The sequence below is a fragment of the Lampris incognitus genome, chromosome 15 (genome assembly GCF_029633865.1).
Source record: "Lampris incognitus isolate fLamInc1 chromosome 15, fLamInc1.hap2, whole genome shotgun sequence".
NCBI lineage: Eukaryota > Metazoa > Chordata > Actinopteri > Lampriformes > Lampridae > Lampris > Lampris incognitus.
This window is the reverse complement of record NC_079225.1, coordinates 48,712,589-48,725,556: the sequence shown is the minus strand read 5'-3', so window position 1 is coordinate 48,725,556 and position 12,968 is coordinate 48,712,589. Positions and strand designations below refer to the sequence as shown.

At 45.0% G+C, this 12,968-nt stretch overlaps 1 protein-coding gene across 1 annotated transcript in view; it reads left to right on the top strand.

Moving 5' to 3' along the window:
* The window catches only part of LOC130124997 (pleckstrin homology domain-containing family G member 3), a 102,469-nt gene that overhangs the window by 55,732 nt on the left and 33,769 nt on the right, over positions 1-12,968 (top strand). Inside the window, exon 3 of the mRNA XM_056294401.1 lies at positions 4,703-5,181. Within this exon, the coding sequence (XP_056150376.1) occupies positions 4,703-5,181 (479 nt within the window). The remainder of the gene's footprint in view (positions 1-4,702; positions 5,182-12,968) is intronic.

Sequence of the window (12,968 nt, the reverse complement as noted above, 5' to 3'; positions counted from 1 at the left end):
CGGATTGTCTGTAGATATTTTTAAATATTTTGTACTCTTGCTCTTTTTTAACTTATTTTTAGCTTTTGGTCTTCATGTGTGTATATCTTATACTGTGTTTGCTGTGTTTGTCTGTGTCTGTCTTGCACTGTTTGGTGAAGCCACAGCCCTCATTTCATTTTTAACATGTGGCTGCACATTGCTTTTAATGACAATACATTGAATTGAATTGAATTATGGGGGTGGGAATTGTTATGACTTATGTTTTCTTTTTGTTCAAATGTTCTGCTCATGTTGGGATGTGTTGTTTGTTTGGGGGTTTGACTCAGACTAAGTAGACGTGTTTACTGGCTGACTGACCTTAGAACCATGACTTAGACGGACGTTGCCAGTTGTGACCTCAGGTGAGAAATCATTGTGATGACGGTGACAGGAGAAAAGGCTGGCATGAGAGAGAAGAATTCATTGCGAGTCTGGGCTGGAGACCAGGAGCTCATGCACAACTTCTGGCTCACCAACTTCCGTGCATCATCAGCCTGGACCTGCTGGCGAGCCCGTGTTAGTGTGTTAGGGTTAACCATCGCCCTAGGCACGAAGAGCGTGGCACTCCAGTCTGGTCAGGGGACGAACAGGTCCAAAGACCAATGGGCCAGTTGCCAAGCAGCTACCGCCCACCAGGCACAGAGCCCCTTTGCCTCTCTGCCCCAGCAGCCCAGACCACCATTCAAGCCAGCATACCCACCACCAGTGGCCCTGCACCACCCCAACCTACCTTAGCCCTGACCACTGAGCCTGCCATCCTGCCCTCTGCTGAGACGACCAAGGCAATATGCGACTTATGGCAGCGCAGCAGCGACAGCCTTGAGCCACAGTAGCATCACCTGTTAAAATGCCTCCTTGGTGACTACGCAGACATCATCGCTGCTAGAAACTGCAGACAGACTGGGCTAGTCCAGTATGCCATCGAGACTGATCCTGCTCAACCCATCTGTCTGTGCCCCCATTGGCTGGCCCTCACTAAGCGGCAGGTGTCGCTGGACAAAATCCACGAGATGGTTGCTGCCGGGGTGATTGAGCCCTCCAACAGTCCATGGGCAGCCTCGGCCTCTTGGTGAGGACGAAAGATGGCGGCTGGCGGTTCTGTGTGGACTATCGACACCTTGACGCCGTCACAAAAAAGACTCTTACCCTCTCCCTGGAATTGATGATACCCTCGACCACATTGCTGGGTTCAGCTGGTTCAGCTGCCTTGACCTGCACAGCAGCTACTGGCAGGTGGACCCCTATGCGAGACCGCAGACCGCCTTCACCATCGAGCAGGGTTTGTGGCAGTTCTGCGTCATGGCGTTCGGGCTCTGCAACGCACTAGCTACGTTTGAGCGGCTGATGGAGAGGGTGCTCTTTGACGTACCCCTGAGCCTTTGCGTCATGTACCTCGACGACCTGCTGGTACACGCCACCAACTTCGACGGAGCTCTGTCGAACCTGCGTGAGGTCCTCAACGCCATCCATTGGGCCAGGCTGCAGCTGAATCCTGTAAAGTGTCACCTGCTGACAAGTGAGACAAAGTTCCTGAGCCACGTAGTCAGTGCATGTGGCGTAGCCACTGACCCAGCTGAGGTGGCTGTTGTTCCAGCAGGGGAGGAGATGAGGTATGTGCCGGGGCCTACTTCAGTCGCGCCCTGAGTCGGGCGGACGATAACTACTGCATCACCCAACGTGAGCTGCTGGCAGTGGTCCTGGGAGTACAACACTTCTGGCCTTATTTGCACAGCAGCCACTTCCTCATCCACACTGACCACGCCTCACTTACCTGGCTCCTGAACTTTAAGCATCTTGAGGCCAGGTAGCCTGACGGCTGGAAGCCCTTCAAGGGTATGGCTTTGAAATCCAGCATTGGACAGGGTGACATCATGGCAATGCCAACACACTGTCCCGGCACCCCTGTGCGGTATTAGAGTGCCGTTACTGCCAGGGGCAAGAGGAATGGGGCCAGATGACGCTGACGGTGGCGGCTGTTCAGACTGCCAGCAACGAGGAGAGGTGGTTCCCGTTGACCACGCAGGAACTGAGGCACCAACAGGAGGCAGACATGAACCTGGCACTGGTGAAGGGCTGGCTGGAGACAGGGCGGTGCCTCGAGACCGAGGTAACACACCTGATTCAATTAATCAAGGTCTTGTTAAGTAGGTAATCGGTAGAATCAGGTGTGTTAAATTAGGGTTGGCGTGAAAACCGGCAGGATGGTCGCTCTCCAGGATCAGGGTTGGTGAAAGCCTTAAAAGTGAGCTATAAAATTTTAAAATCAATTCAAGATATAACAGGGAGCGAATGTAGGGAGGCAAACACAGAAGTGATATGGTCATGCCTCCTTGTCCCGGTAATGAGCTGAGCGGCGGCGTTTTGTACCAACTGCAGATGGTGGAGGTAGCCCTTGCTGATACCAGAATAAAGTGCAATACAATAGTCAAGCTGAGAATAGATGAAAGCATCCAAACCACTCACCCTGCTCTCAGGGTCATTGGGATGCTGGAGCCTACCCCCCCCCACACACACACACACACACATTCATACCTAGGGACAATTTAATATGGCTGAGTCACCTGACCTACATGTCTTTGGACTGTGGGAGGAAACCGGAGCCCCCGGAGGAAACCCACACAGACACGGGGAGAACATGCAAACTCCACACAGAGGAGGACCTGGGACAACCCCCAAGGTTGGACTACCCTGGGGCTCGAACCCAGGACCTTCTTGCTGTGAGGTGACCGCGCTAACCACTGTGCCACCATGCCACCATAGATAAAAGCATGTACAACTTTTAGTTTTTTGTTGTAAGCATGCCATTGTTCCGCCTTGGGTGACCCTACCAGGAGCCAAGCTCCGGACAGCATAGCTCTTGGGATCATTGGTACACGCAAGCTTCTCCACCACGGCAAGGTGGCGATCCAGAAGTATCAGTACTGTATGTTCAGTATCAGTACATGCTGACCAATAGATTAAAAATAAACAAATAAATAACTAAATAAACTGTTTAGTATCAGTCATTTGCTGACTATTTATGTGTAGCTAGATCACTTTGTTTGGCTACCAAGCTATGTTAGATACTTTGTCAGCTCGCGTTCCCCTCTGCTTTAATAACTTCCAGTGCACCGACTGTAACTGCAGACACGCGAGTCGCAGATATATTTATCATTGCTTCATTTAGGCAGAATAAGTTAAACGCTGTAGTTTGAACGCTCATTAACATTAGCAGCCTTGCACTGATAAACATAGCATAGCTATTGTGTGGGTAACCTAATTTAGCAGTGGACAGCGTTATAAGCTGCTGTAAGCAAAGTTGCCAGAGAATTTTGAGAAGAGAATGATAGGTCTGTTGTTTGTCCATTCGCTAGAACTGCCACACTGTTTCAGAAATAAACCTACAATCAAGTTTGTCAGCAGCTTAGCCTACGCAACTAAATGTCATTTTGATGTTTGACTGATGGTACCAGCGTTCACGTTACTGCAGCAAAACCCGGCATGGCTGAGAGCCATGTCTCTCACCCGCTGAGCCTTGGCTAGCGGGTCAGCAGTCACATCATAATCTGGATGTGAATCTTCTAATTCATTGTTGGTTTCATCCTCAAAGTAACTGCTGTACTCAACATCAATGTGGCTCCCCTCGCTCAGGCCATCGGTCATTATCACTGTCTGAAGCGCAACTTCAGAAACTGTTTTTGCTGTCCACAGAGGCTAAGATGGGCTGAGAATGCTGGGAAAAAAATGCAGCTCATGATGCATCTCGTCTTCCCTATGTGTATTTCTGTGAATCACGATGCATTTCATCAGTCACGTGTCTTGAAAACAGTGACATCATCTAAAACTCGTTCACATCACATCCGGCTCTAAAGGGAGTAGTCCGCAAACGTCTCACCCATTCTTAACGGGATATACATGCAAATGTTGCATCCAGTCCTAATGGCCCAGTATTAGGACTAAGAGATACAGGGCTTCCTTTGTCCACACTGCCATCCAGCTGTTAAACGGTAGACAGTGTTCATCCTGTGTCTGCACACCATTTGTTTCCTTGGTCTGTATATATTTTATATATTTTATATTTCATATTTTGTATTTCATCTACTTTGGTTCTCTTTGCCCACTATGTCCTTTTGTCAATTCGGCCTTGGTGTTTGTATGTTTTGTCTTTGTGTGAGCGTTTTTATACTGGCTGCAAACTAATGTCCCTGCAAGGGACAAACAATAGAGATACTTTGCCTTTGACTTGCTTGCGAGCTATATGCCTTGTTATCTATGTTGGTGTTTGTTGTGTTTGTGTTTAAGCTGCTCTGGTCTGTACAGCGCTTTGGTCAACTTGCGTTGTTTTTAAATGTGCTCAATAAATAAATTTGACTTGACTTGACTAGAAAGACTCGTACTTAGAGACTTGTGCAGAGAGACCCAGATCTCTGAAGATCTGTCTTGTCACTCTTCAGTGAGACAGATTGTCACTTTGTCAGACAAACTGCTGCTGTCTGGCTTTCTGTCTGCTGAGCCATGATTCAGTCGGATTCATGCTGTTTGATTTATTTTGTCTGGTTCATTCTGACGTGTGCTGAATAAGAGAATCATCAAAATTCTACAGTTTGCTGTGCTCACATTTTTTCAAGAAAATGATGTCATCCTGATCAGAGCTGTCATTCAAACCTGTCAGTCACACCTTCTCTCCTTCCTCTTTTCTTAGAATCCCCTCGGCTGTCCACCGCCTCCATCAGCAGTAATGAGTTTGCTCCGTCGGCCACGCCCTCTGACGGTTCGGACCTTCCATCGTCCGGCCAGCGCCCCATCAGCCTGATCTCCACACTTTCCTCGGGCTCCGCATCCTCACGTGACGACTGCCAAGTCCTGCCCTCTAACTCTGGCCCCACCACAGAGAGCATTGGCTCGGATGTGAGTCCACCAGGTGACACTGGCAAGCAGACTCAGACACACCCGGACATGGAGGACCCAGCCATGGAGGGACGTCACCTTGGCAGCGGGCATTTCCTCCAACAGAACAACAACAACGCCGCCGGTCATAGCCAGCAAGTGCACGCATCACCATTCAAAGCCAAAACCAAAAAGATGGCGCCCAACCCCCAGCTGACCTACCTGGACCGCGTCATCATGGAGATCATCGAGACAGAGCGCACCTATGTCAGAGACCTGCGCATGATCGTAGAGGTATGTCTGGCTTTAGTTAATGCTGATTGGTCATTGTGTGATAGGCCCCTCCCACTGAGACACACCTGCTGTGGTCAGAGGGCAAACTGATTCTCAGTAGTCAGTTGAGGTTACAACAGATTCACAACCCAATAAACCTTTCTTGGGTTGTAAGGTTCAGATGTTCATAAGTAGGACTCCAGATCATTCCTGTTTCAGTTCAGTGGAAGAAGATTGTGGGAGTGTAGAAAAGATCAACACCATACACACAAACTTATTCACTTGATTTGTTTTTTTAAGTTCAAATAATAATAATTAATTAGATTAGATAAAGAAGGAACCCTGGCCTTCTCGAAGTCTCGTGCATGGGGAGTCATCATCTGCACCACATCACTCTTCATTCAGGATGAAGGACAGAAAACATGTTAGGATGACTGTCTGGGATGGGACAGCCTGCACACAGTAGATTACAGCCAACATCATAAAAATGGAAGTATCTTCAGTCACAGTCCAATAAACTGTTGAACTTTGACCTCTGTTCATTCTAAGTAAGGCTCTCACCTTGTAGCCCCATCCATTCTCCCTTTGACCTGACCTAAAGAAGAAAAAAGTCACAGTTCAAAGGTCAAAGCAGCGTCATGTGTCTGGGATGAAGGGAAAAGGTCAAGCTGTGTTTGAATGTAACTATCATCTGGTCTCTTCTGTGATTGTTTGGGCTGTTGCTATGGCAACCCTCAGTTCTCTCTAGTTGTAAGGAAACATGCTGGGCTGAATCCTGGTCGTCACAGTAACCAGAGGAGCTGTGATGGAAGCCATCAATCACCCAAAGTTCTAATCCTGTTACTGAGCTCAGCAGTTCAGTGCTGCACCTCAGCTAGTCTGCTGTCAGTACTGCACCTCAGCTAGTCTGCTGTCAGTCCTGCATGTGGCTAGTCTGCTGTCAGTCCTGCATGTGGCTAGTCTGCTGTCAGTGCTGCACCTCAGCTAGTCTGCTGTCAGTACTGCATGTGGCTAGTCTGCTGTCAGTACTGCATGTGGCTAGTCTGCTGTCAGTCCTGCATGTGGCTAGTCTGCTGTCAGTACTGCATGTGGCTAGTCTGCTGTCAGTACTGCATGTGGGTAGTCTGCTGTCAGTACTGCATGTGGCTAGTTGCTGTCAGTACTGCATGTGGCTAGTCTGCTGTCAGTGCTGCATGTGGCTAGTCTGCTGTCAGTGCTGCATGTGGCTAGTCTGCTGTCAGTCCTGCATGTGGCTAGTCTGCTGTCAGTACTGCATGTGGCTAGTCTGCTGTCAGTACTGCATGTGGCTAGTCTGCTGTCAGTACTGCATGTGGCTAGTTGCTGTCAGTACTGCATGTGGCTAGTCTGCTGTCAGTCCTGCATGTGGCTAGTCTGCTGTCAGTCCTGCATGTGGCTAGTCTGCTGTCAGTACTGCATGTGGCTAGTCTGCTGTCAGTCCTGCATGTGGCTAGTCTGCTGTCAGTCCTGCATGTGGCTAGTTGCTGTCAGTACTGCATGTGGCTAGTCTGCTGTCAGTCCTGCATGTGGCTAGTCTGCTGTCAGTCCTGCATGTGGCTAGTCTGCTGTCAGTACTGCATGTGGCTAGTCTGCTGTCAGTCCTGCATGTGGCTAGTCTGCTGTCAGTCCTGCATGTGGCTAGTCTGCTGTCAGTGCTGCATGTGGCTAGTCTGCTGTCAGTACTGCATGTGGCTAGTCTGCTGTCAGTCCTGCACCTCAGCTAGTCTGCTGTCAGTACTGCATGTGGCTAGTCTGCTGTCAGTGCTGCATGTGGCTAGTCTGCTGTCAGTGCTGCATGTGGCTAGTCTGCTGTCAGTCCTGCATGTGGCTAGTCTGCTGTCAGTCCTGCATGTGGCTAGTCTGCTGTCAGTGCTGCATGTGGCTAGTCTGCTGTCAGTCCTGCATGTGGCTAGTCTGCTGTCAGTCCTGCATGTGGCTAGTCTGCTGTCAATACTGCATGTGGCTAGTCTGCTGTCAGTGCTGCATGTGGCTAGTCTGCTGTCAGTCCTGCATGTGGCTAGTCTGCTGTCAGTGCTGCATGTGGCTAGTCTGCTGTCAGTCCTGCATGTGGCTAGTCTGCTGTCAGTCCTGCATGTGGCTAGTCTGCTGTCAGTCCTGCATGTGGCTAGTCTGCTGTCAGTCCTGCACCTCAGCTAGTCTGCTGTCAGTGCTGCATGTGGCTAGTCTGCTGTCAGTCTTGCACCTCAGCTAGTCTGCTGTCAGTCCTGCATGTGGCTAGTCTGCTGTCAGTCCTGCACCTCAGCTAGTCTGCTGTCAGTGCTGCATGTGGCTAGTCTGCTGTCAGTCCTGCACCTCAGCTAGTCTGCTGTCAGTCCTGCATGTGGCTGCTGTGTAGATATTTATATTACCTCTATATTATCATTAATAATATATGATCCGCTAATAATAATGATTAATAATGATGAGCTGCTGTGGCGACCCCTAACAGGAGCGGCCGAAATTAGTAGTAGTAGTAGTAGTAGTAGTAGTAGTAGTAGTAGATTATCATTACATACATTCAGACATTACATACTTTGTGTTCTGTTCATGAGTATTGAATTGCAGTAAACAGCATATGGAGTCAAACTGCTGGTTAATGAAAACTCACGTGTCAAATAAACCTGATTCACCTTGACTTCATCAGTAAACACAGACACAGGTAGTATTACTGCCTGTACAGGCTGTAGTGTTACTGTCTGTACAGGCTGTAGTGTTACTGCCTGTACAGGCTGTAGTGTTACTGCCTGTACAGGCTGTAGTGTTACTGCCTGTACAGGCTGTAGTGTTACTGCATGTGTGTGACTATAATTAACCTGTTAAGACGTCCTATGGTGGAGGATTAGTGGGTTATGTAACAGCAGGTCCTGACTCCACATGAAGCTGGATCTCCTTCAGCTCCATTCAGACTATTCCTGTCCAACAAGCCAACATCCACACAGAAACACGTAGACGTAGGCTACATGGGCTCTGTGGTGCCGGCGAGCCCCCGTACTTCTTTAGCATCAGGGGATTAAGAAGCAGTTTTACTGGATGGTCCAGTCTTGGTGTGTGTGGCTGGTTTGTTGAAGGTCAACAGCTGAGAAATATTTTCATGTCTCCACGATTTGGCTGCTCAGAAGGTCCCGAGGCTCTAAATATCTTCGTGATGCGGTCCTGAACCCAAGTCTTCAGGAATCAGGGTGTCTGGGAGCCAGCGGGTTTGGAGGTCAAACGAGAGCCGGATCATTTCTGGACTGTTTTACTGGCGTACTTCATCACTTCAAACAGAAACAAGTTCACATCCGCTCCCATCCCAATCCATATGTACATGCAGACTCATGTCCAAGTTCACATCCACTGCCGTCCCAATCCACATGTACGTGCAGACTCATGTCCAAGTTCACATCCGCTCCCATCCCGACCCACATGTACATGCAGACTCATGTCCAAGTTCACATCCGCTCCCATCCCAATCCACATGCAGAAGTATACAAGAATGTCTGAAGTATACAAGAATGTATGAAGTAGTTCATACATTCTTTTTTACTTCCTATACCTTTATACTTCATACATGCTTGTATACTTCATATATTCTTTTATACTTCATACATTCTTTTATACTTCACATGTTCTTTTATATTTCATACATTCCTTTATACTTCATACATTCTTTTATACTTTACATGTTCTTTTATATTTCATACATTCCTTTATACTTCATACATTCTTTTATACTTCATACATTCTTTTTTACTTCAAATACCTTTATACTTCATACATTCTTGTATACTTCATATATTCTTTCATACTTCATACATTCTTTTTACTTCGTACATTCTTTTATACTTCACATATTCTTTTATATTTCACATATTCTTTTATCCGTCATACATTCTTGTATACTTGATACATTCTTTTATACTTCATACATTCTTTGATACTTCATACATTCTTTTGTATTTCATACATTCTTTTTTACTTCATATATTCTTTCATACTCCATATATTCTTTCATACTTCATACATTCTTTTATACTTCATACATTCTTTTTTACTTCATATACCTTTATACTTCATACGTTCTTGTATACTACATACATTATTTTTTACTTCATATATTCTTTATACTTCATATACCTTTATACTTCATACGTTCTTTTATACTTCATATATTCTTTTATACTTCATATACCTTTATACTTCATACATTCTTTTATACTTCATATATTCTTTTATACTTCATACATTCTTTTTTACTTCAAATACCTTTATACTTCATACATTCTTGTATACTTCATATATTCTTTCATACTTCATACATTCTTTTTACTTCGTACATTCTTTTATACTTCACATATTCTTTTATATTTCACATATTCTTTTATCCGTCATACATTCTTGTATACTTGATACATTCTTTTATACTTCATACATTCTTTGATACTTCATACATTCTTTTGTATTTCATACATTCTTTTTTACTTCATATATTCTTTCATACTCCATATATTCTTTCATACTTCATACATTCTTTTATACTTCATACATTCTTTTTTACTTCATATACCTTTATACTTCATACGTTCTTGTATACTACATACATTATTTTTTACTTCATATATTCTTTATACTTCATATACCTTTATACTTCATATATTCTTTTATACTTCATATACCTTTATACTTCATACATTCTTTTATACTTCATATATTCTTTTATACTTCATACGTTCTTTTATACTTCATACATTCTTTTTTACTTCATATACCTTTATACTTCATACATTCTTGTATACTTCATATATTCTTTTATACTTCATACATTCTTTTATACTTCATGCATTATTTTATACTTCATACATTCTTTTATACTTCACATATTCTTTTATACTTCATATATTTTTTTATACTTCACATATTCTTTTCTACTTCAAAAATTCTTTTGTACTTCATACATTCTTTTGTTTCTGAGTTGACTCAGAAGACTACAGGCCAGATGTCACACGGGCCTCTGAACCTCATAATGTAGATCACAGCGCCCTCTGCAGGTCCTCAATCGTGAAATGCATTAATCTGGTTAGGAACTATACGTCTGTTACACCCAATAATGAAAAGAAATTAGATTTCTTCACGTGCACTTTTGAAACCAGTAGAGCAATATATATGATCACCGAGGGATTCTCCCGTGAACAGGTTCTTTCAACTGCAGGATGTCACTACATTTTACAATAAACAACTGCCGTTCTTAAACTGTGCATCACTTTTAGAAATGCTGTGTGACAAGCAGCAAACTGTTCACACTTTATAATTTGTGAATATAAAAGACATTGGTTACACTTTATTTTAGTGGGTCAGAGGGGGTCGGAAATTACCTAGTAATTTCCTAGTAATAAGGTGGTAATTATCACGTAATTTAGAGATAAGGTTGACATTACCTTGTAATTTGGGTTAGGGTTAGGGTTAGCTGTAAAATTATCTGTAAAAACTACCACCTTATTACTAGGAAATTACTAGGTAATTTCCGACCCCCTAAAATACAGTATTACCAAGAAATTATCTAACATCGTCAGATTGCATTGAAGCAATAAGACTGATGATGTGGACTTCCGGTATGCCGACAGAGTGAAGCAGACGCACAGAGACCAGCGCCCAGAGAGGAAAAACTACGGTCACGGGCCCTACCATACCTCCAGAGCCTAAGCTAACAATAGCTACCGCAGAAGTAGCTAATTCATGAGCTTACAGAGGCAATAGCTGATCTAGACCGCCGATGTTCCATTTCACCATCTGCTGAACTGTAAAGGAGAGACTTGCTCTCCAAACTGAATCCAATCTTTTGTCCACAAAGGATGCAGAGAAGATGATGCTTAAAGCTCGGGGAACATTGTACAAACACAAGAATAAGGCAGGGCGCCTTCTCGCACATCAGTTGAAGGGGAGGATGGCCTCACAGCAAATTTCTCAAATAACCAATAACTCAGGTTCACTGACATCTAACCCCTCTGAAATTAATGAGTCTTTCAGAGCCTATTATTCTGATCTATACAAATCTGACTCACCTGATGATGCTGACATGTTAAATTTCTTTAATCGGCTCAATATTACTAAATTAACGGGGGACCAATGGGAAGAACACAAACACCTGAAGGGAGCTTTAAAAACCTGTGGCTACCCCAGTTGGACCTTTGTGAAAACTGCAACACGTTCCAGAAAGACCAACCAGGTGAGCGACGAGGAGAAAAGGAACAGAAGGAATAGCACAGTCATCCCGTATGTTTCTGGGGTCTCTGAGAAACTCAGGAGAATTTTCAACAAACACCGCATCCCGGTATACTTCAAACCCAGCAACACACTCCGACAAAGACTGGTTCATCCCAAAGACCGTGTACCACACACCCAAAAGAGCAATCTGGTGTATGCTGTACAATGCAATGAGGATTGCACTGACCTATACATAGGAGAAACCAAACAACCACTACACAAACGGATGGCCCAACATAGAAGGCCACACTCCTCAGGACAAGACTCAGCAGTCTATCTACACCTAAAGGAGAAGACACACTCCTTCCAGGACAGCAACGTACACATTTTGGACAGAGAAGATAGATGGTTTGAAAGAGGGGTGAAGGAAGCCATCTATGTGAAACTGGAAAAACCCTCCCTCAACAGAGGAGGAGGTCTGCGACACCACCTATCTCCCACTTACAATGCCGTCCTCTCATCTCTACCCAGGAGACTCAAGAAGCCTAGCCTCCAAGAACAACAGTCGCTCACTAACGGCTCCAACCACTCTCATGACCACTGAACAATGAAGTGGAAACTAACACCCCCAACGACCGTCGCTGCTTAACATCGCATCACAAAGAGCCACGCACATCAATACCTCTGATAACGACGGGCGTGGCTTAACATCGGAACACAAAAGAGCCATGGACATCGTTAGCTCTGATAACGACTCCAAAGAGGATAAATATCTGAGTTTCATCAGCAGCCAGTCAGACTAGCTTGGTCTAGTCAGAAAGGCACGAACTGATGAAGCCTCTGGGATGAGAGGCGAAATGTCTTCACGGATATATACCAAGTCCAGTTGCACTTGATTCAATTCCTTTGGATAACGCTTGTCATTCTTCATCCCTAAAAGCATTGGTGTGTAGCAGTCTTCCATTTAAGCCTAAACAGCACTCCTCTAACCCCATAGTAATTACCACCTTGAAAATCTGGCAACAAATTAGGCAACAGTTCAGCTGGACTTCTCTGCCCCTAGCTACACCTGTCTGCAACAATCAACTCTTTCAATCAGCCAAGATTGATTCGAGATTTGCCGTCTGGCGCAGACAAGGCCTATCCTGCCTGGGTGATCTTTATGGTGATGGCCTGTTGGCTAGCTGTCCACATTCAATCTTGAACATTCTGATCTGGTTAGGTATTTTCAATTCGCAACTTTGCCAAATCCAGCACCCCAGCATTTCCGGAGGCTCCGCCAACCTCGGGCATTGACCATCTTCTTGCAATTACTGACTCGTTAAAAGGCCATATTTCTTTTATATGCAATCTTTTATCAGCAACGACTCCCCCTGCTCTGCATAAGATCAAGACAAGCTGGGAGACTGAACTAGGTATCACTCTGTCCAATGATTTGTGGGACACTGCAGTACGTGCAATACACTCATCCTCCTCTTGTGCGAGGCTTAGTCTCATTCCATTCAAAGTCCTTCATAGAATCCATTTTAGCAAAGCAAAATTATCAAAAATTTACCCAAACCTCTCTGATGTTTGTGACAGATGCTCTCAAGCACCAGCAGACTTGACTC